At 40.1% G+C, this 23,745-nt stretch overlaps 1 protein-coding gene across 5 annotated transcripts; it reads right to left on the reverse strand.

The window, feature by feature from the left end:
* Positions 1-118: 118 nt before the first annotated feature.
* kif16ba (kinesin family member 16Ba) lies at positions 119-23,724 on the reverse strand. 5 transcript variants are annotated; one of them, XM_047043750.1, is made up of 28 exons: positions 23,246-23,712; positions 20,899-20,968; positions 20,581-20,694; positions 19,035-19,151; positions 18,636-18,733; positions 18,246-18,355; positions 17,675-17,817; positions 17,116-17,284; positions 16,791-16,922; positions 16,533-16,708; positions 16,205-16,270; positions 16,021-16,080; positions 15,741-15,860; positions 15,475-15,526; positions 15,108-15,245; positions 14,919-15,001; positions 14,583-14,671; positions 12,051-12,083; positions 11,700-11,753; positions 8,828-10,195; positions 8,372-8,533; positions 7,487-7,589; positions 7,245-7,292; positions 6,856-6,906; positions 3,392-3,511; positions 3,133-3,222; positions 2,954-3,037; positions 119-2,817 (listed from the first exon to the last, which is right to left on the reverse strand). In XM_047043750.1, exons 1-28 carry the CDS (start codon positions 23,290-23,292, stop codon positions 2,656-2,658), a joined length of 4,059 nt encoding a protein of 1,352 aa, XP_046899706.1. In that variant the 5' UTR covers positions 23,293-23,712; the 3' UTR covers positions 119-2,655. The 5 variants fall into 5 exon arrangements, with proteins under 5 accessions (XP_046899706.1, XP_046899705.1, XP_046899708.1 ...); XM_047043749.1 differs by having other exon boundaries at positions 120-2,817; positions 3,392-3,514; XM_047043752.1 differs by lacking the exon at positions 12,051-12,083 and having other exon boundaries at positions 120-2,817; positions 23,246-23,711.
* Positions 23,725-23,745: the final 21 nt, after the last annotated feature.

Genomic DNA, 23,745 nt, shown 5'->3' on the forward strand with positions numbered 1-23,745 from the left:
GGTGTCTGATACACTCAAGTTGAGCATCTCAAAGGACTGGACCAAGAACACTGGAATTCAAGGGCTGTTAAATGGTATCACAATATGGGAGGGTGGTTGACGATCAACATAGCCTTGGCAAGCACAGAAAGAGGACACCAAATGCTAGGAAGCTTTTATTTAGGTTTTAGAAATGGACTCAACGTTTCGTGTCTACATGAGCTAACATAGCATGTTAAAGTTCAAATATTGTTTATTATATTCGGATCATTCAAAACAGTATTAAAGTAATAATTATTGTTAATTGATCAGTGGTAAAGGACAGACCCCTTCATGCCTTTATGGACATTTCTGAAAGCAGGACTCCCTAGTGTGAATAGTTGTAAAGCAAACAGCAACTGATGTGTGATCATTCTGCGGGACCCAACATAACATGGGGAAGATTCTACAATGGAAAGTTGGTGGACCTCATCATTGTTATAGATGGACTTGAAGTAAAAACTAATGGTAAACGTTTTGGCTTATCGGGAGACAAAATGTCACTAACAATAAGGGTTACACAATTGGACTCTAGCATTTACCTCTGCAATTGTAAACCATCTGTCTATCTGAACTGTTCCACATCCAACCCACCACAAACCTGCAATTTTAATGACAATGTACCAATCCAGCCAGGAAGTGTTACTACACAGAACGACATGGATTAAAAAAATTGCATGAAGAAAATAACACAGACCACTGGATTCTAACATTTGGGCTTGTCATAGAAGCATTGACATTTACGTTTACCATTTTAACTAAGATACATTTTTCTAAACGGATAACTAATTGACTAAATGGCAACATTATTAACATGGCTGACCACACCTATGAAGAAATTCAGTATGAAGTGTGCCAAATGAAAGGAGAACCCAGCATTGAAAATCAAAACTGCAAGGAGATACCACACCAAATAATTTGGAATCCCCATATTATTGCCTCCAGAAACCACAATTGGAACAGCCGTCTTTAGGTGCTAACAGAATAAGGTATTTCTGGAGATTCTGTTAAATGTAATCTTTCGAAAAGTGGTTCTTGGAAACATGCAGCTAAAGAGTTGTAGTCATAAAGTTTGGGAATTGAAATGTATTTTCAGTCTGTGACCTTGACCAACATTTGTTGTAGTTTCAGTGAAGTCGTTGAGTTTTAGGCAGTCTTGCATATTAAGTGTTGTGCTAATCATTCCCCACTGTTGTAAGACAGACTGAAAATTAAAACTGCATTTTATACAGCCGCATGTAGCATGTTCTGCCTTTATGGTAGGCCTACATGGTAGCACGTCCATGACAAGACCAGCCTCCTGCATTGCATTAGTTCACACATCACATATATTGTATTAATCCAATAAATGTATGATACAACTGTCATAAAATTTAATAATAAAAACTGGTAGACATTAGAGGTGTTGTATATGTTTTTAGTCACTTGTTTCCCAGGACATAAATTCAAATTCACAAGTTGGAAAAATCTATGCTTTCATAATAGTTCTTAACCTGTCACATTGAAAAGGGCAATTATTCAATTCATATCCATGATGTCAAACCCACAATTCGAAGTATGTTCAAAATATACAGTAATGGAGTGAACCTTATCACAAAACAATTAAAGTATGTAGAACAAAAACAAATTGTACAATCCCTTTTATGATATTCAGTGTAAACATTTTATATTGCATGTGTATACGGCTTTTAAGAAGAATATATATGCACACTGACATTCAATTATACATTCTATTTATAAAGTATGGCTTACAAATAGTGATTAAAGTTATTTTAGCAATTGAGGCAATGCCCAAATGTCTTTCAGCGATCATTTATACAAATATCTTAATATGAATGGACTTCAAGAGAAAGACATTTTACAACTTTTTTTCTTGGCGCAGCTTTATGTTATTTCAAAGACCCAAAATCAAAGGAACCCTGACTGTATTTGCTATAAGCCATATACAAATCAGAGATTGGAAGACATAAGAAAAACTATTACCTTCTTCACTACGCAAAAACCATTTGAGCGACAACAGCTTCCAGGAGTAATCTATAATCAATTTTTTTCTAACCAGGTAGTTCTGTTAGTTTTTTCCCCCACTGAACAATCAAATGTCTGTACCTAATGCCAAGTAGTTTAGATTTGTTTTTATTGCACAGGAACAGGAACTACTCAAGCAACTTGCAAGACTCATTGAGTAATATGCTAGCAGCAATGGTTGAAATTATGTATGTAAAAGTATGTAAAACTGGCAAAATATTATTTTCAGTAAGCTTGTAAGGCCAAAAGCTTTAGCAGTTGTGTCGCCCTACATCAATCACATAAGTATGTATATCTATTGCATATCAAGAAAAACTTGCCTACTGACCATAACTGCCGTTGAGTGAGCAACAATAAATCTTTAGAGAACAACATCAAGAAGTAAAATGTTATGATAAACATGCTACAACTTAATGGCTTGACTATTCAATATCTATGGAAATTTATATTTTTGGACAAAAGAGAAAACTGCTGTGTGTATATTGTAACTCAGTAGAAAAGAGAAGCATGGTGGTGAAAAAAACGGGTGAAAGGAGTTACTTGTGAAGGCACTACTAAGTGCATTTTGGTTTTAAGATAACAGCTTCTTGAAAGTTAGTTGTCCAAAAGGGGTCAGCCGGTGCCATGGCTACTGTAGTCAAAAACACCCTTTTTGAAAAACGACGAGAACTCACAGATGGCGTGCTTGGATAAAGGCAGCCTGCCCTCAGAGTCTGTTCGTAGAGGTGAACCAGAAGATGATGACATCACCCTGAAGAAGTTCCTCAAATACCTCTGTGAAATCAGACAATTAATTAAATAACTATGTAAAGGAAGTTTATTTGGTTTTACTCAGCAAGTTAACCCATATCGGTATATTGTTACATGACATATTTCCGTGGATATATTCAGACAAATTGACTGCAACTACCTCTAAGTGACCCCGTCGTTCAGCAATCATTCTCTCATCTCGGTTTCCAAAGATTTTTTTGGGAGGAAATTCTAGAGCTGTGAGCTAAAATTGGAGACAAAGATTTAAACACATTAGCAAAACTGGTTTGTAATACACAGGGCATGTGTGCTGGAACAATTTACAGTTGGGCATCTTACGTCTGGATATTTCAATTTGAGACTTTTGTGCATTTCTCGAAATCGGCTGTATCGTCTAAAGACAGTCCATGTTTCGTCCATTACTGCGAGCTATAGGTTGAAAGGAAAACATCAAGCCAGAGCAAAAAAGCTGTATATTTACATTGTTACAGTAAGACATGAAGAAATATGATCAAATGTAACATGTCTGCATCAAAAATGCTGGTAGTCCCCTAAAAATAAGGGATCAGGAATTTAAATAATGCAAAATTGGACAAACCTTCACTTCAAATTCAAAGTGCTCATCTTTCCCCTGGCCTCGGAGAACGTAGCGAGGAATGCAAATTTTAACAGGGTCCAGGCAGTCAGAGTTGGTTCCCAGAGAAAAAGATGTGACTCGCTGCTAAAGAAAACATGTAGAGAGAGGGATGAAGAGGAAATAGATTTGGAGGGAAAGATATCCTCTAATTCACAAAATAAAAATGTTATAACTTGGACTCAAGTAGCTTCATGAACATAGACAAAGTTATTCATGCTAGTTCAATCTTTATTTGTTTATCATTTTGTCAACATAAATCTTTGGAGCAGCAATCATAGGTCTCATTAAATATATTGCACAAACATATTTATCTTTCATTGATATTGAACATTGCAAACCCTAATATTTGACTTTCTCAATTTTGCCTGATATTATACTGCATATTAAATAAAACAGTAATTTCCTCTCCATTTCCATAAACCCAATGTGAAATTAATACACTTTTGTAAGATACTTTAGTAAATATCAAATATAATCAAATTCTGAACTTGATACTGAGAAATTGTCAGAGATTAGCCGCTTCTTTGATCCTTTTTAGTAAAATGAACTGTTGGTCATCATTTGTTTAATATTTAAGGCAAATCACCACTATGGCATAATTGGTTTGCTAGAGCAACAACATCTTTACATATAAAACATTTTAAAAAGCAACAGTAGACTTTCAAGTCAAATTCTTTAAAACTTTGGTTTAGGTGCTCTTTAGGAATTGCAAACAGAAGGTAAACTTTATGTCTTCAGTTTGTGGCAAGTCAGTTTGTATTGTGTTATCAGTTCAGATACTCCACTATATTCTAGAGCAGCACCTAAACACACTGAAAGAAGAACTTTGGGTTTCAAAACCATAATATATTGACCTAATACTGAGAACAAGTGTAAGATAAGATGTTTTACCACCCTTTGTGGACTGGCTTGAAATTATCATTGAGGCATGTTTTGTTCTTCACTCACTCATGTGCTTAGGTAGACAGATTATTGATTAAAATTGTAGCTTCTGAGGTGCAACCAAATTTTAACTTCCAGGAATCTGCTATGTGGCCCCCGTACAGGGGATCAGAAACTTCATCTTTGCTTTTGGTCTCAGCCTGTAGTTTGCAAGCCTTGGAAAACAGAATGTCTACAACCATGCAATTATCATTTTGCCTGACAAGAAGACAACGGATGTCTGAACGTCTGCGAAGTTCAATTCCCCGATAATGGGACTGGATGGGAACCAGGTTGGAGCCTTGTGGCACAGCGTGGAACACACCCTCTTCTTGCAGCAGGCCAACATGAGTGTCAGTGAGGATGAACTGAGATAGGACATCTTGACTTTGGTTAGAGGAGTCTTCAATCTTGACACAAGTGTAGAGAAGAAGGCAAATGTCCGCTAGGGAGGGTTTGCCACGTCCTTCCATGTTGCCATGTAGGATATAGAGCAGGTCAGCATGGTCTTTCTTGAATCGGGATGTGATGCGAAGTTGATTGCTTAGAAGGAGGTCTGGGACATGGGACCTCCAGTCCAGGGAGAGAGACATGAGGTCTTCTTGGAGTAAAGGGTGGGCACTGGTACCTTCAACACCCTTTGATACTTTAAATATGTTGTGGAATGTTCTGCATAACGTCTGGGTAAGGTCTTTGTTGTGAGTGAATGCTACCAAGAGAGTTTCTTCAGAGGAGCCAATGAATCGGACTAGCTGACCAGCAAAACTCACTTGAATTTCCTGGATATCCAAGAGAGAGGATTTGTGAAAAACCTCCAAGGCCTGGTCATCTTCATGAAAACCCATTCTACTGGAAATTGCATACAACTCTGTTTCAAATAAAAGCAAACAACCTGGTTGTGAGGTAGGCCTCTTGAAGTTAGCAATCTTCAGCCAGTAGATCCCCAAAAGCTGGCCAGAGGTGGCAGCAGACTGGGGCAATAATCTGTAAAAATTCTGTAGCATCTCCAAGAGTGGAAGGGACTGTAGCTCCAAAAGACTCTTTGGGAATTGCACAAGCTTCTGGAACAAGACTTCTGGATTTCCAATTTTCCCTGACAGCACAGAACCTTCTGGCCACCTATTGGTGCTTTGACCAGAAAGCACACTGATGTTGTCTGAGGAATTTAAAAGATCACAATCTGCCAAATTAGCTAAAGAAACTTCCTTAGCTCCATTGCTAGATTTTGGTTCCAACTCAAGCTGCAGTTGCTGAGGCTCCCTACCTACCATTGTCAGGTATGAGCTGATTAATCTGTTTGCATCCCTTTGTCTAACCTGACGGATAATTTTCTGTGTGCTTTGCAAGCATTTTCCAGCATCCTTGTAAACAGCAGTTAACTTTCCAGCAAAATATCCGATAATGTAACCCTGTTTTGCTCCCAGCATTCTAGTGATCAGATCAAAGGTCCTCTCATTTGTTTTTTTTTGATGGCGTGTCGACAGTACGGTTAGGTTGACACCAAAGTAGCCATTCAGAGAGATTTGAGTCTTTGAGCTTTGTCTTTTGGGGATTTCAGTAGCTTTATCAGGTACAGGATGCCTTGCGTGACTTTCAGAGTGCAAAACAGATCTGTCCAGAAGCATGTTTTCTTCTTCAGTTTCTTTGGATTGGCTACACGTAAGATGTTGGTTCTTGTCAAGAATGTAACAACCCATGTTAGTGTCTCTCTTTCCAGGGACATCGTAATACATGTCATTTTTGTTTGTGACAGCTGTTGATATGTCGATATAGTTGGTCCCAATGTCACTTTCATAGTGCTTGGTCTTTGTTTGATCCAGTTTTTCTCGATGTACCGTCACCCCAACATGCCACCACTTGGCTGTGTTACCTTGTCTACAAAGTAGACTCTCGTTTTTGATTGAGACTTTGGTTGTCTTTTCTGGATTGTCTGCTTTATCTAAATCTGAGTAATCTTCCCCTTCTTGTTCTTCTGAAGATGTTTTACTGCCATTCAAGTAGGTACTATTCTCATGCCAAGGAACATGCAGGAAACTCCGCCACAGCAAGGGCATGGAGTTTATCTGTGTGGACAAGGGGGGTATCCACAACTATAATTTCAGAAGAGGTCAGGGCTCTTTGAATTGTAATACATTTGGTTTCAATTTCCACCCCAATTAGGTCCTAAGAATTATTATCCTTCGATGAACACACCGCAATTCAAGCAAATACGGCACTTTTGAAAAATTATAAGAATTAAGGGATTTCTCTGAATTAAATGTAAAATTAAATGACACAAAAATTGCTTTGCTGCTACGGCAGTAAAACAAATACAAATAATTCAAAAATTGCTGATATAGTATACAATGTAAGTTCTCAAGAGAAACAAAAAAAACAAGCGTATGCAATAACTTAAAAGATGTAACATACAAATTAATTATGCACGATAGACAATTTAAATTCCAGGATTGCTGACAAAATTATGATTACGGATATCCACAGCTAAACTGTTACAGAACTCTTACCTCATATTTCAGTTTCCTTGGATTTACATGATTTTGTTGCTTGTCATCATCCTGACAAAAAAAGACAATCTTAGATTTCATTGACCCACAACATTGACAACACTATGTACATTTCATTTGGATTTCAACATTTGGAAAGGTTGCAAGTTAAAAAATAATGGTTCCTGTGATAAAAACTAAAACATTACAAATTAATGAAATTTTAAAACAGAATAAACATTTTAATTGTGGGCCAGGTTGGGGAAAGGAAATCAAAGCTTGTAAATAATTAAATACATATAAAATGTAACCCACGGGAACTTCAACTGGTCAGCAGAACCACTGTGGAGAATTATGGGAAAGACGTGCAGATTGTAAACGTTCTTTATACATCCCACAGTGCAGCTTACCTCATCTGTTAGTCTTACAGACCCAGATTCATTAACTTCTTCTTGGTCCTGTAGAATTGCATTTTGAAATTAGTTATGCAGTTACAAAGGGAGTGGGACCCATGTTAGCATCTACTATGATATTGTATCTAGTTTTAACTGAGGTGCTTGAAAATATAGGGACTTACACCTTCATCCAAACACTGCATGGAAATTACATGCGTGACCCTCTAAAAAATCTACCCCACGTCATTGATACTAACCTTCAGTGACTCAGATGAAAACGAAAGATCAACGGTATCCCCATTCAGGAGATTAATCTTCTGTAATCTTCTTTGAACCTCCTCCTCAATGTATGCATTGATCCTGTCATAGAACAAGGCATGTAATAAGGGTTAGCAACAATTTAAAAGATGACAAGTTCACAAAACCTTCCAGGTACCAATTGTGTCAAATGTCATTTGTTGTAAGTAATAGGTGCGTTAGACATGGACTGCGGCTGCATGAAACGACCGGCGAGAGTAGCCGCTTGCAGTCGGGGAGGAGTTGAAAACGGCTCTGTGAAGTCGGACATTCCAGCTTCTCGTGGTTTACTGCGTTGATGTCAGTCATGGCCGTTCAAGCACTGTTTGCTTACTTTACTTTATTTATAATTTAACTTACTCTTTCCGTTAGTGAAGAGGCTGACTAAAACCCTTCAACACATTTTAATTCAATTAAACTTTTTTTGAGTGTTGGCGAAACTGAAGGTGTCCGAATATTACCAAACACGCGTCAAAGTTGTCGTGTGTGAGTCTGGCCAATCATGAAATAGCTGTGTCGACACTTGAACCCGTGCAGTTGCTCTTGAGAAAATGCGCTCGGCTACACAGCCGGCAGTTCTCGAATCGATCGCACGGTACTTTAATGGCGACGTTACAGTGACGTATCCTCGGCGCCGTCTCAAGTCGGACAAAAAGTCTAACCAGAATTCACTGTTTCAAGTCAGCCGCCTGCGGCCGGCTGCGGCGCCGCATGAAGTCGGGTCATGTTGAACGCACCTAATGACAGTGATGAAACCGATGACCATTCATAATAGTTCCAGAACTCAACATCCCAGTTACACAATGTGAAAGTGCTCTTTTATGAACATGGAGGACCGTGCTCACCTTTCGTCTGCAATGGGCAGTACACCCGGGAGGCTTGCGATGATGGGGCTGACTGGAGAGTTGGTGTGACTGCTCTTGTCATCGCTGCTCACCGAGTGGCTCCTCCCACTCCCTTCACTCTCACTGATCCTCTGCTTCAGCTTCAGGATCTCACGCTCCACTCTGAGGACAATGGTGGATCACACTGGTTTCATATATCCAACAGAAAGACTATCTAGTAAGTAGCTATTTATTACTTCATTACCCATTACTAAATCATTAAGTTAAGAAATAATAACTTAAAAATAAAGTAATTGGTGGCCAGGATGTGACTACAAAGCAGTAAGCAACTGAATTGTCTCCGGAAAAATAAAATCATGCATCAACTAACTAAAATCCCCTTTATTCCTTCTATTTGTTTATCTTATGGTGAAATTCAAGTGACGAGTTAAAGTCAGTCAATAACAGGTTACAGACCTTTCCTGGTCTAGCTCTGGAGCGGCCCGTGCTGTGTTCAGGATTGACCCTTTATGTTTCAGCTCCTCGTTCTCAGGCTCCAGTGAGATGCTACGCCTCAGGGCACAGTGCCTTCTCTGGAGGCGTGCGACGGCCTGCTCCAAAGCCTCTCGCTGCTGCTTTCCCCGCGACTCTAAGATCTCCTTTTCCTTCCTTCGAACCTTCTCCTCCTGCCGCGCCACGTTGGCCGTAAACTCGTACGTGTCGTGGAGTTGCTGGAGCTGTTCGGCGCTGGCACAGTGCAGCGTCAGCTGCTCCTTCTTCTCCTCGAGCTCCTTCTCCACCTGGTACAGTGTGTTGTCCAGGGCCGGGGGGCTGTGGCGGCCGCTGTCCCCGCCGGCGTTGCCTCGTTCGAGCAGCTCGACAGCTCTTTGCCTCTCCTCCGCAACTGCTGGCAGGTGGCTGTCTGCCAGAGTGGCTAACTGGCGCTCCTTGAACTGAAGGCGCTGTTCGGCCTGCTTGATTCGCTGCTCCTCCTGGAAAAGCACGGTGGCATCCTGTGCTCCCTTCTCTTGGGTTTCCCGTACCTGCCGCTGACGGTCCTTGTGGGCCTGGACCAGCAGGGCTAGGGTAGCACGTTCGGCTGCAACCTCCTTCTCCAGACGCTCCTTCTGCATTCGAAGCCCCTCCTCCAGCTGGCTTAGCTCCGTTACCTGGGCGGCCTTAAAGTCTGTATAGCTTGCCTGGGCGGCGCGTACCTCATTCCAGGATTCTTCACCATCAGGGCGCTCACAGGCCTCCTTGGCACGGAGCAGGACCTCACGGATCTCGGCAAGGGCGCAGCTCTCGTTCTCCAGACGCCTGCGATCCTCGCGGGTCAGGAGTGCGGCGGCTGCGTCGTGGCGTTCGCGAAGCTGCTCCTCCAAGCGCCCGACTAGACTCAGCTGCTCGCGCTCCTGCTCCTCCAAGCGCCTGCGCTCCGCTTCCAACCTCACCTCCTGCTCCTCGCGCTCTCGTTTCAGCCGCTCCAGCTCGCGGTAGATTTCCGTCTGCTCTGCGCGCTCAGCCGCCTCCTGCTGGCGCCGCACCTCCACGTCCTGCGCCTCCCGCTCGTTCCACTCCTCCTGCTGCTTTCGCTGCTGCCGTCTCTGCAGGTCCAGCTCTTGAGTGTCGCGGCCTCGCTCCTCCTCAAAGCGCTCCTTCTCGGCCAGGAGGTCGCGGAGGCGGCTCTCGATGTCCTGGCTGCGGCAGCGGAGGCTCTCCTCTTGGCGCCGGATGCGGAGCTGGACCTGCTCCGACTCCTTCCGCTGGGACTCCACCTCCTGCTGCAGGCGCTCCAGCTCGGCCTTCTCACACTTCTGCTTCTCCTCCATCTCTTTGATCAGCCTCCTGTAGCCCGACCAGACACAGTGTGAAAACTCACCAGCCATTTTTCTTCAAACTGGTGTTATGTCTCCATTTCAGTGCAGTTTCAGAAAAGGTAGGAACAGTGACGGCTGGTGGTGATATTGGTGGGTGGGCTAATACAGTGTAGGTTATTATACATTCATCAAAGGTTCGCACTGCAGCAAATGCATTATTACATCCGAGATACCAAGTTATAACAACAACTAGAGAAGGTACAATTTCTGGGGAAATTGTGGGGTGTGCTTGCGTCGGTTGCAGATGGGTGCGTTTTTTTACATACATTTTTACAACTGATATTTCTGTATATTTCATATCAAAATGCATACTTATTATTTATGAAGTTTGCATAGCTTTAAAAGCATACATTTGTTGCTGCTCATTTACAACTCAAAATACTAAGAGTAACATGTAGAATGAAACGGTTGTCTTCTCATATACCCTGCAAGAGGGCATGCTGATCGGCTATATAGAAGCCTCAAAGTGGAAAAGTTGGATAAAACCAGAAGAAAAACGGGCAATCCGGTGTAAAAATTGTCCCAACTTCTATGACTTAAACATCCCTTAAGTTTTCTAGTGATATTCTTCTAGTGATTTCTTCAAGCATTTAACCTGCTCATATTGCATTTATTCATTAATAAAGAACCCCCTCTGAAACAAGCTTATTCTAACAACGTCACCTGCAATATCTCAGATGGAATCACGATTCAAACATTACCCCTCTGTGGCATGCTTGCGTGTAAAAAAGGGCTATACAAATACATTTAGATTTGATTACCATCTGCAGACTGAAAATATGCCCCCAAAAACGTAAATAAGCTTGACATTTATTTTGGGGGGAATGTCTCATTCAAAAAAAGCTTACTAGAAGAGATAATTGTCAGTAACAATGCCAAATGTGACCATCTGAGTGGGGACTTGTGAGTGACAGATGTCTGGCTGCCTGCTTTTCCATTATTGGGTGTGCTTGCCTTCGGCGAGCACAACCATTGTTCTCTCTCCCTGTCACACACACACACACTATGAAGATGAGTGGTAGCTGATATGCCCATTTTGTTATTTTTTGTTTTTCGTGTGACTATTTAGTGTTTCAGCTCTAGGTGCCACCAACATTTTAAACAATTAATTTTCTCAACTTTATTTTAAAAGATAGGGAGGGCTTAGCCCTGTTAGCCCATTCATACCAGCCACCCCTGGATAAGAGAATTCTGATGCCTTTTTTTGGCTTATGTGCAATTTTTTTTATGTTATATGTATATGTAACAGAACCCACTTAAAAGACCATGCAACAAACACAGTGAGCTGCTATTTCAGATTTGTTTCCCACTATTCCTTCGCCTGCTTGTGAACTGTTGCTAGTCTGCCGAAATGCTGCACATTATACACAAAAAGTATGACATATCTCAAACACAAAAGACAAACATTTTAACATATTTGAGACATGTGAACAGATGACTGTCAAAGAAAATTTTATGATTTCTGCACACACCTTTTATGCTCCAGCTTTTCCAGTTCTTCCCGTTGCTGTCTCTCAAACTCTAACCTTTTGTAAGAGCAGATACAAATGACTTACATGAAGATAAAAGAAGTTAGGAGGCACACAAAACTTAAATGGACTTTGAGGCTTGTGAGCAATATACAAAGGTTGCATGAAAAACATGATATGAAAACATGGATGTCAAGTTCAATCATGTTATTAAGCATCAAAATAATGATGATAGCAAGCGGCAAGACAATGAAGACTCATAATAAAACCGAGACTTGTGTGTGTTCAACACGGCAGACCAATGAGTGCATTGTTAAAAATAAGCTATCAACATTGAACACTCATGGCGTCTACCTGAGAAAGATGGGCCCCCTTTCAGTGAAGAAACTGCCAAGGGAGGGGGGGTTGGAAAAAGGTAAAGATAATTTATAAAAAATATATTTGCTTGAAAACTGACAAAAATTATACCACAGATTAAACCAACAAAGCATCCTATTAGTGATAACAATATGGTATTTGCCACCATTTATGTTCAACTATTATTTTAGCTGTATACAGTGAGGGAAAAAAATATTTGATCCCCTGCTGATTTTGTTCGTTTGCCCACTGACAAAGAAATGATCAGTCTAAAATTGTTATGGTAGGTTTATTTGAACAGTAAGAGACAGAATAACAAACAAAAAATCCAGAAAAATGCATGTCAAAAGTTTGATAAATTGATTTGCATTTTAATGAGTGAAATAAGTATTCGACCCCTCTGCAAAACCTGACTTAATACTTAAAACCCAAGGAGGACCTTGCGGGCGCTGCAGGATTTCAGTCCTTCACGGCGTAGTGTGTTAACAATTGTTTTCTTGGTCATGGGACATGGTCCCAGCTGCCTTGAGATCATTGACAAGATCCTCCCGTGTAGTTCTAGGCTGATTCCTCACTGTTCTCATGATCATTGCAACTCCACGAGGTGAGATCTTGCATGGAGTGCCAGACCGAGGGAGATTGACAGTTCTTTAGTGTTTCTTCCATTTGCGAATCGGAGTTTGGAATCTGATTGATTGCTTCTGTAGACAGGTGTCTTTTATACAGGTAACAAACTGAGATTAGGAGCACACCCAAACTGAGACCCACTCACTCCCTTTAAGAGTGTGCTCCTAATCTCAGTTTGTTACCTGTATAAAAGACACCTGGGAGACAGAAATCTTTCTGATCGAGAGGGGGTCAAGTGCTTATTTCACTCATTAAAATGTAAATCAATTTATAAAAATGTTGACGTGTTTTTCTGGATTTTGTTGTTGTTATTCAGTCTCTCACTGTTCAAATAAACCTACCATTAAAGTTACAGACTGATCATTTCTTTGTCAGTGGGAAAACATACAAAATCAGCAGGGGATCAAATAATGTTTTCCCTCACTGTATATTAACCACTACATTTTAGATGCTTTTGTGGGATGTCTTATTTATCCATTCTACATGTGTATACAATCTACATTAACTATTCATGTATCCCCTCAGCTTTAAAGCTTTAAAATGATAGGTAATGTTAATAGGAATAAATTAAATTACTTGAAATGTTTTTATCTTGGTTGTATGGGATGGATTGTTTTGTTTGTCATGTTGTATGCTTGTATGCTGCAACCAAATTGCTCTCAGGTAATAATGAAGATGATCTGAACTGAACTTTGAAAGACCAAAATTACATCACTGGTATTTATCAAAACAACGTAAATGTACTAAGTTCTCCACAAGGCGGCAATAAAAACCACACTTGTTTGTCAGCAGGGGATCAAATAATGTTTTCCCTCACTGTATATTAACCACTACATTTTAGATGCTTTTGTGGGATGTCTTATTTATCCATTCTACATGTGTGTACAATCTACATTAACTATTCATGTATCCCCTCAGCTTTAAAGCTTTAAAATGATAGGTAATGTTAATAGGAATAAATTAAATTACTTGAAATGTTTTTATCTTGGTTGTATGGGATGGATTGTTTTGTTTGTCATGTTGTATGCTTGTATGCTGCAACCAAATTGCTCTCAGGTAATAATGAAGATGATCTGAACTGAACTTTGAAAGACCAAAATTACATCACTGGTATTTATCAAAACAACGTAAATGTACTAAGTTCTCCACAAGGCGGCAATAAAAACCACACTTGTTTGTCTTCATTAAAAAATAAAATAAGACAAAGATGAAGGCCATACAGTTTGAATTTAGAGGTGAAAAGCAGTCATTTTCAGCTCATACCATTATGGTTTGTGTAATAGCAGAATACAATGTTACAGAATTTAATGGGTTGAGCTACAAATCTGGGACGTCTTTTTGTGTACATACTATAACACGGCATATATATTAAACTATGTTTTAAAAGGCGTTAAAAATGAAAACCAAATCCCTGAATATGATTATGAACAGGTGAGTAGCAATGCCAGAAAGGAACGTCTGCATATGGGGGTGGAGAACTAGCAACTCCAGAGAAGGTAAGGGCTGTTTATCAATCTACATTTTTTTCCCGTTCTTGTGTTCAATCCAAAGAACACAAGTCACCAAGACCGCCAAAAATACCCAGAAATGTTCTTGATCTGCCCCTTTTATCGAGGATGCATTGGATGGTGACTTGGTCAGTGAGGACGCATCTGATTTCGTAGAAGTCATTGCAAGAACACACGCATCTCAAATCGTTCCCCGTCTTCGCGGTCTTGCAAGACCGTTCTGGCAAGACGCTTGGCAAGAACGTTCTTAGCGTTCTTCGGATTGATAAACAGCCAAGGTGTTGCATTACATAGAGGGAATGATGAAAGTCCCACAAGCACTTGATTGCATATTGTTTCTTCCATCTCTTGTACATTTTTTTTTTTACGAAAAAAGCGAAACAAAGACACTCACCCTGGGTTGTAAAGCATGACGGTGGAAAGGTTCTCACATGACTGGGAAAGATCTGTCATTGACAAACTGAAAGAGGAGAGTAGCCCACTCTACAAAATTCCAGACACAAAAATGCAGTCAGTATGACAAACCTGATCAATTATTAGCAAACAGTATTCTAGACTAGAGTACCAAGATCATGCTGAATGTGTTGTTCCCCATTATGCTAATCTACCTGACTAAATATGCTACATGACATCTTGGAGAGAAATAAAGAGAATAAGAAAAAAATAAAGAGAAAAAGAGAAGGAAAGAGAGAAAGGAACTGACAAAGTTGAGGTACCTTCTATGCCTTACCTTTCTTTTTTCCCTTAATTTAGCTGCCTCTTTAGGGTGGTTGAAACGAAACATGTTTGTTCTGCCTAGCAGGATGACAGCACCTGACAAACAAGCACGGATTAAAATCACTTGGAAACGGCCAAGGACCAACCACCATTCACCAACTGTCAAAAGTGTAAATGCGTGGGGTAGACCGGTCCATAGTACCTTGATTGAGCGGTGCTGGCTCTGTCACTTGCACCCCATTTACTGAACATTGGGCCCCGTTGAGCGGTATCAGGGTGACAGTGCCGGTCTGGTTCTCAAACATGCAGTGTTTGCTCTCCAGGTCCAACCCATGGAGAACTGGCAAGAAAAATAGAGACACAGAAAAAAAGAGAGAAACAAAGAAAGAGGGGGAAAAAAGGCAAAGAAAGAGATGAGAGTGAGACACTGAAATGGCGTCAATGGCATCCCCATATGTTCCCCTTTCCCCAATGTATTGTGTAATGTTATGTGTAATGAAATGCTTAGCATTTCCGACAGAATTCCCTGCCACACGTGAGCATTAGGCTTATCAAGAGTAGCCACGTACTGATATCCTGCTCTGTTGATGCATCATCTCGGCCAACATACGTCCTGCCCTCCTGAAAAAACAACACGTAAGCATGTCAAATACAAGTGGATTTTAGCTAAGTTAATAAACAAGACAAAAACGTGACCCAAACACAAGAATTGATTTCACGGGACGGGGCCAAGATGTTAAATCAATCAGTAGGTTAGCCAGGATGGAGCATTTAGGAAGATATAACACAGAAAAAGAACATTGATGTCACTGAGTTTGCCTCTTGAGAATCAGACCTTTAGATGGTAGAGGATAATCCCAGTGCTAAGGAGGTCATCGTCAATTCCGATAAGGTGCGGCAACTCGGAGTCTAGGACCACACCGATCCCTTCTTTTCTTAGGGCAAGGGTCTCTTCCTGTGTGATGATAATGCAAGGAGGAAAATCAAACAGAGGTGATATCTTTGGCTCAAGTCAATTCCATCACTGAATTGCATCAATGCATTCAGGGTTAACTACATTGATTCAAGGTTTGGTAGAGATGTTGGTTTTGACCCATTCTACTGTGTCTGCTGACCTTCAGAATGTTCTGAGTTTCATTCCATTTGTTAGTCCACTCCTTAGTCAGCTCTCGTACCTGCAGTAGATAAACTGATGTCATCGTATTCTCAGGAAAGTTTTCATAAAATTACTTCATACTAAAACAACATTTACTTAATTGGTTGTTTTATAAAGGATCCTTTCAAATACAAGAGTCTTACCCTTGCTTCATTCTGGTGCAGTTTCTCCTCCATGCTCAAGGCGGTGGGTGAATCTAGCAGAGCAATCTGGATAAACAAACAAGGATCAATGTATTTGTGGACTGCATTGTGATACAAAGTAAACTGATAGTATATGGGAGACCAGGCAAAGTCTGAGATGTCTGAGAAACCAATAAAATCACAAAGACAATTCTACAACTCGCCATAAAATAAAATGCATAATTTCATAACTAATATTTGTAGATCTCAATATCATATCCGCTGATACATTGCAAATGGACAACATTATCATTTAGTGATTGACAAATAAGTAACAGTAAATCCCTACCTGGTTCCCCTGGATGAGGAGTGCTTTTAGTCGGGCGATTTCTGCCCTCAGTTCCCTGATGAGCTTGACGTTGGAATCCTCGTTGATCGTGGGCTTGTTGATGATGTTCTTGGCACGGTTGGCGTAGCGAAGTGTGCTCAGCGTCTCTCCATAGTTGACGTCAGCAGGTGAAAGGGCTATTGCGACAACAATGTGAAAAGCTTTTCATGTAATTTCCAACATGTTTTCAATCTTTATTTGATTAGGTTTTTGACTCACTTGCGATCATGATGGTCTTGGAGTTGCCTCCAAGACTGTCCTTCAGCAGCCAGGTCAGCACCGAGTCTCTGTAAGGCACGAACACCTGCTTCTTCTTCAGGTTGGTGTTTACTGCATCCTGGGTGAGGTCAGCTGGAGTACGAGAGGGTGTGTTGGGTAGGGGTGCTCAACAAGCATTAGCTAGAACAATTCATTTCTATAAGATGAATATGGACACGTGAGTGAAATAATTTAATAACGATTGATGGACAATTTGTTTAAACTCGCCCATTTATGATTTCATGATGCCAACTTTGACCTAGTGAGACCCACTCAAGGCACCCACCCAAAGCAGAGATTACATTGCCCAGGGTAACCAGAGATTTGTTGATGTTGCCTCCTTCCTTTAGCCTGACACCTGTGGCTCCCGTGGCGTCCGCCCTCTCACTGCCTGCCAGGTCCACCAGGTGGATCTTACTGACCGTCTCGCAAGGCATCTCTGCATCAAACTTAGCCTGAAAAGTCAATAAAAAATGTGAGGTTGACAATTAAAGTAGATGCTGACCCAACACTTCTATTTTTTTATTGGTTTACCATTTAAAAACAACTCAAGCAAAGCCCTGGAACGTGTGATCCAGATGGATTGAAGACATTCAAATATTTCTATATAAGTCAAGCATGGCAAACACTGTTGCATATCATCGGAGTATGCCAAGAATATAGTGTCAGGACACAACAATGTGGAATTACTGGTTTTGAACATTACTACAGCAATAGAGAGTATATCCTTTCTATTTCATTAGTTTATTATCTTATTAACCAAGAACAATAATGTATTCCCATGGTAGCCAAGAGTAGTAGTTTGTTTGTACAGTGAAGCTGAAGTGACAATCGTGACGTCCCACCTGAGTGAAGTTGATGGTGAAGATGGCGTGCGAGCGGCTGCTGGTGTCGTTCATGTCTGTGCTTGCCGTGGTGCGGTTGATGTTGCCTGCTTCCATCAGCTCCTCCACGTCACTATAGTTCTGCACCAGATGCTTTGACAGGTCTGGGGTCACCATACGTGGTAAAATGTTATATGTTAACAGACAGCTGTAATTATATTCAATTCCCTAACTATCAATATATGAGTGGAATGTGTGTTATAATGTGTTATAATGAATTTATCATTTTTATCAAAAAATAACACAAAACTATTTTTTTTGTGACATTGGGCAAATAGTTTGAACTGTTAGTGGTGACAGTTTTTCTGGCATTTGTCTGAAAATACCACAATGGAAACCTTTACAGAAAAATACTTTTAGAGATGAATAAAATAAAATGAATTGCAGCCTTGTTGTCATGTTGTGTCCCCTCTATTGGACTAGAATTCTCTCAAAAAGCCGGGACTTTTTTAGTATTTTGGGGGGTGAAAAAGCAGATATGAATCATCTAAAACTACAAGCCTAGTGTAGTAAGTGACCAGTGCAATCTTACCCTCCACATAGGGTCCATCTTTGGGGTGCTCCCTCACCCTCAGGTTGTAAGTCTGTGTGGACTTTCTTCGGAGCAGGTCTCTGACGCGCTCATTGTAGATCTCCAAATAACTGAAAAAGATGCAGTCCAAAAGATAGCTGTCATGGCTAAGGTTGGTGCACTGATAAACTGAAGATAACCGGAGCCACGAGAGTCTGTTTAATCGTCTCAAGTTGGCCTCAAACCCAATGTCTGAGCTACAAAGTCTGCAGTTGTTTATTTTTGGAAGATAAGTGATCGACTGCAGACTTGCTCATCGATGTCTTTGCTCCAAGTCTCAGATTCCCTTTCCTTTGCTGTATTGATATATAAAATCAGCCAAAACCACTTTTACCCCATTTGTTCACTCACCTGACTTCCGTGCGGAAAGAGGCCTCATCCCATCGTGTCATCCCAGCAATGCGGCTGAAAAGACCCTCACATATTCTTGGGATGAGTCCTGCATCTTCCTAAAGATAATTGGACGTGAACCAAATTTTGCTATCAATTATCAGTACTCCATAGGGTGCTTATACTAATGTAGAGTAGCTTCCGATTCAATGACAGATAAAACACATCATTTTGAAAAAACCCAAGACACCTTGCTAACTCCAGACCACCCCCCATCCCAATTCCTGAAAAGTGAAACAGAAAAAAGACAGAGCCCTATTTACAGACAAATGTTTGTTTACATCAGCACATCTTATTGGAGTCCCAATAGCAAAGTTAATGATGTATGCTTTTGTATCAGTAAATTCATAGTTGTCTCACTGGGTTGCCCATCATGGTGTAAGACTTTCCAGAGCCCGTCTGGCCATAGGCGAAGATACAAGCATTGTAGCCTTCGAAAGCAGCCTTCAGGACATCAGAGCCCAGATCTTTAAAAACCTGCAAACAGTAGAGTATAGATGTGGAAACATTGGTAATGTAATAAATAGAGCTGCATTCAATAGTATACTTCAAATATTTGACATGCTTTCCCTCTCTGCTATCCAGTTCGCCACAAATGTCCTCTTCAAAACATATCGGTGCACACTGTCTTCTTTAGTGAACTGGCCCTCCCCTGCATACTTGTTGAAATAACTGGTTAACTTATTTATGATAACTGGTTAGCTCTTTGGTCTCATCCCCTTACTTATGCAACTTGCTGCACCAAGCATCTCCTACATACACACATACAACAGCTGGTCTTCTCTCCAAATTCATTTAAAAGTCCCCAAATCTAAAACATGCCTTGGTCTCTCATTTTCCGCAGTTTGCCACTGAATGGAAAACATTACTCAAGTTCCTGAAACTGGAAACATTTATCACCATAACTGCCTTGAAAAATTAAATCAAGGACATTCTCACAGATAGATGCAAATGTTTTCACACCAAATTGTAAAACAAAAATGTGTCTCCATGTTTTTTGGGGAGATGCATGGTAAGTAACTTGCTTGTTTTTACTGTTGTTCTCTTAAAATCCTTGTTTTATGTGTTTTATCTTTTACCCATTTCCTAGAGAGGTTCTAGAATGGAGAGCCAAGCTGGTGGCAGTTGTACTGTTAGAGGGGCCAGTTGGTAAACATTATTGTTGTCATATAGTTATCTTCCCTGCATTGCAGGTATTAACAGGCAAAAGATCATGTTTATAATTATTCAGACTCTACATTTAAGGGTTCCAAGTTTGTTGTCACAGGGGCACAATTTCTCCTCAAGTGACTTTTGCCACTGTAAATACACATTTGTTCTAAATGACTTGCCTGCTTAAAATAAGAAAAACATTTAAAAACGACTATAATAACACTATCAAAAGGTTAATAAAAGAAGAGTAAAAACGAAAGATACTAAAACAAACTTCTAGTTAGCAGCACAGGTTTTCTTATACCATTTAATGAGCCATTATAATAAAACCATTACTGTAATGTTATAATGCATTGGAAAGTAATTTTCCTTAAAACATAAATGGGATAGGATTTTCCACTATTTTAGAAGGGTTACATATTATTGATTACTCCATCAACATTATACAAGAAAACATGACAAGACACACACACTTGTATTAAGTCAGAGTGTAGAATATCAACAGAGAGTGCTGGCAACAAACCAGCTGTGACTAAGAAAATAAATATGATAATGTAGGCGCACATGCAAGCAAGAACCTCAGCAATTGTTCTACCCTTGAAGTTGACAAGGGGAAAAACCCTCCGCCATAATTAAGATTATCTTGGAACAAAGGGACAATTTAAAGCAGCTTTGAGCAATAATCTGATTTGAACCCAACACACATTTCCTAGGCAGAACAGTTTCTGACAAAGATTTATTTTTATTTTTTTACCTTTTCTTGAGATACGAAACTGGTGCTTTTGCAGTCAGAGGAGTCATAGGAAAAGTCATATGTGAAGGTCTTGGTTCTCTCTCTCACAGAATCCCCAGTAATTCCATCTGTCACCTTATGAAAGAATTGCATAATACAATTAAGCATCGACCAACATAGCCTAAGAATTATTTTAAAAGCAGGTTTATATTAACAAAGTATACACATCAAGTAAATGTGATTATGCTATTATCTAGTATTTTGATCAGTTCCCTGCGATGCGTTTCTTTTAAAGCTGCTCATGCATCAGACTTGACCTATAATCCTGAAATAAATCACCTTTAGGTTTGAAATAGTAGTCTTTGTTCCCTCCATTCCAATAATGCATTTTGCGGTCAGATCCTTCTCCCTGTGACAAAGAAATGAAATAATAAACAATACTGACATCGCACATGTTTATCACATCAAGTTTATCAGACATGCAATTTTTTCTGGGCAAGTGCATAACCAAATTCTCTCAAACCTCGAGAACCCCAAATAACCCTCAATTCTGGGCTGTGAGATTGCCAATGAGTCTGACAAATTACTATTCAAAATGCCTTAAATTAACTGCCAAATTGTTTTAAGTTATTATACAAGTTCCACGTGTTACAGTTTTTTTTTTTTTATTCGCTTTGGTACTATTTTTACAAGTAAGGTGTACATTTTCAAAACTCTTAGTACAAAGATCCAAACTGATCACACTTGTAACGCAGCTAGTCATTCTTTCAAAACTTGATGGAATGCTTTCAGTCCACATAATCATTGTTTCAAACACAAGATTATTGTAATATGTAATGGGAACATTTGGTTTAATCACCAAAACACAACAGTATGATCTTCTTTCAGTTTAGTACTTTTAACAATCAGTTCATCCAACAGCAAACAATGCAAGATAAATGTTTCAAATCGGCCTTAAAAGTGCTGAAATTAATATGCTACAGTACTATGAAAAAAACAGATTACACATTTTCACATTAGGCAATACACTTACATTAATTACATTTACATAATCTATCATTTCCAAAATATCCATTCTATGTGTAATCAAGTGAAGGATCAATGCAGACATCGTCTACAATCATTTGGGCAAATGAGTTTTTACTATTTTTCAGATATAATTGTAACATAGGTATACTTTCTATTACAGTATGTAACTAAATGAGAACAAAACAACATTTAGGAGGCCCCATGCCCACCTCTCTGACATCTCTGTTGGTACCCATGCCCACCTCTCTGACCTCTCTGTTGGTGCCCATGCCCACCTCTCTGACATCTCTGTTGGTACCCATGCCCACCTCTCTGACCTCTCTGGTGGTGCCCATGCCCACCTCTCTGACCTCTCTGGTGGTGCCCATGCCCACCTCTCTGACCTCTCTGGTGGTGCCCATGCCCACCTCTCTGACCTCTCTGGTGGTGCCCATGCCCACCTCTCTGACCTCTCTGGTGGTGCCCATGCCCACCTCTCTGACCTCTCTGGTGGTGCCCATGCCCACCTCTCTGACCTCTCTGGTGGTGCCCATGCCCACCTCTCTGATGGATCCCTTGTCCACGAGCTCTTCCTATTCCTTGCTGTCTATCCGGCTCCATGTTGAAAGAAATTGCCAGTGTTTACACCCCCACTTTACAGGTAGTAACGTATATCTAATGACCAATTGTGGTTACCCCAATCTGAAATCAAGTAGCAATAACGAGTATTCATCACGTGTGGTTGATTTATATGTTCGTAAAAAAACACATTTTATTTCTGTAGTTCTCAAAATTGATACACTGTTTATTGCTGAAATGAAAATATATAGGTTTCCCAAACTGTTCAGTGATGAACCATTAAGATCAGTTGGATTAAGTGTTGGTCAAATTTATTTACGCAAATTAGATGAGAAGCATATCAAAAGTATTGTGAGCATTGCATTGTGAAAGACAATTAGGCTACTTCACATGAAAGGTATTTCTTTGATGACACACTGATTAGGTGTGGTGAAAAAGTGATTGTGTATTTTGTGCATTGTACTTTGTCAATTGAACATGTGATGACATTTTTTTTTTAACTGACTTTTTGATGATCTGCTTTGAGTTTTGTACTAACATTTGTGAGGTTTTACCACATTGTTGTGAAAATTGTACCAAAGCAAATAAAACAAAACTGTAATTGTTACTCTTTTCAGTAACCCAAACTTTCTTGAGATTTGTATAGGCCTAGGTTTTGTTTTGTTTCCATACTGCACGTATGAACTCTAATATAGTTAATGGTCAACATGTTATAAATCGGTAGCTTGCAGTATGATGGAAAGTAAAATAACACAAGTCAAGATACAATTCATTTCCCCATGATTTGTCATCATGGGAAAACTACCCTATTTCTTAAACTCCATAATTATTGGTGGGTGAGAATGGTTCATCTACTGAGTTCGAATTACGTTCCCTAGTTAAGTTTGCAAATATGTTTTATTCGCGTGCTCATGATGTCAGTGTCATGTGACATGAATTGATGTAGTTTATTTAAAAAAACATGTTGATGTGCCACTGCGACAATGCCACGAGCTTGTTACACAAATTAGCATTATTTACATTGTACATCTGGAAACACAGGAATCACCTCGAACGATAAGCATGTATATTATACCCATATGTCCGTTGTTTCACTTACCGCCTGTTCATCGGCCTGAGCCGGACAGCTACCCGCACCGATGCCATTGCACATCCCTCTCTATTGTTGGCGCGTCCACGGTGCTTTATCCAGTTATTCTGGTGATTGATACGACTTCAACCTTGTTGTTGACAGTCGATCTGCGTTATCTTACTGCCAGGGTTAGCTCGCTGTTTCACAACAGGTGAAATTGCTCTACTTGTTCGTTCATCACTGTGCACCCTCTCGTCCTCCCTGTGAACTCACTGCACATTTATTAGCTATCACTTGCTAGCTTTTAGCATTGCAGAAAGTAATCAAACTCCAGGGGCGTCACCATGCGTCATCAGCTGATAAATCGCAAAGCTGATACGGAAACTTGGAGAAGACATATATTGTTGTTTAAAAACAAATCTTAGGTCAGTGTTTTAACTACTTTTGTCCACATATTGCACTGTGTAGTGTTAAATAATAGGTTGAAACCCGTAAACAAGCCATATATTGCCCACGTTTGAACGCTT

Source organism: Hypomesus transpacificus, chromosome 21 (assembly GCF_021917145.1).
Source record: "Hypomesus transpacificus isolate Combined female chromosome 21, fHypTra1, whole genome shotgun sequence".
Lineage (NCBI taxonomy): Eukaryota > Metazoa > Chordata > Actinopteri > Osmeriformes > Osmeridae > Hypomesus > Hypomesus transpacificus.

What these genes read in the sequence shown, in the direction of transcription:
- kif16ba (XM_047043747.1), bottom strand. Translation starts at nt 23,292, where the DNA reads ATGGCATCGGTGCGGGTAGCTGTCCGGCTCAGGCCGATGAACAGGCG. An exon ending in ACACCATGATGGGCAACCCA is followed by an intron (nt 18,734 to 19,034) that starts GTGAGACAACTA and finishes AATTATCTTTAG; the next exon opens with GAAGATGCAGGACTCATCCC. An exon ending in GCCAGCACCGCTCAATCAAG is followed by an intron (nt 15,002 to 15,107) that starts GTACTATGGACC and finishes CTTGTTTGTCAG; the next exon opens with GTGCTGTCATCCTGCTAGGC.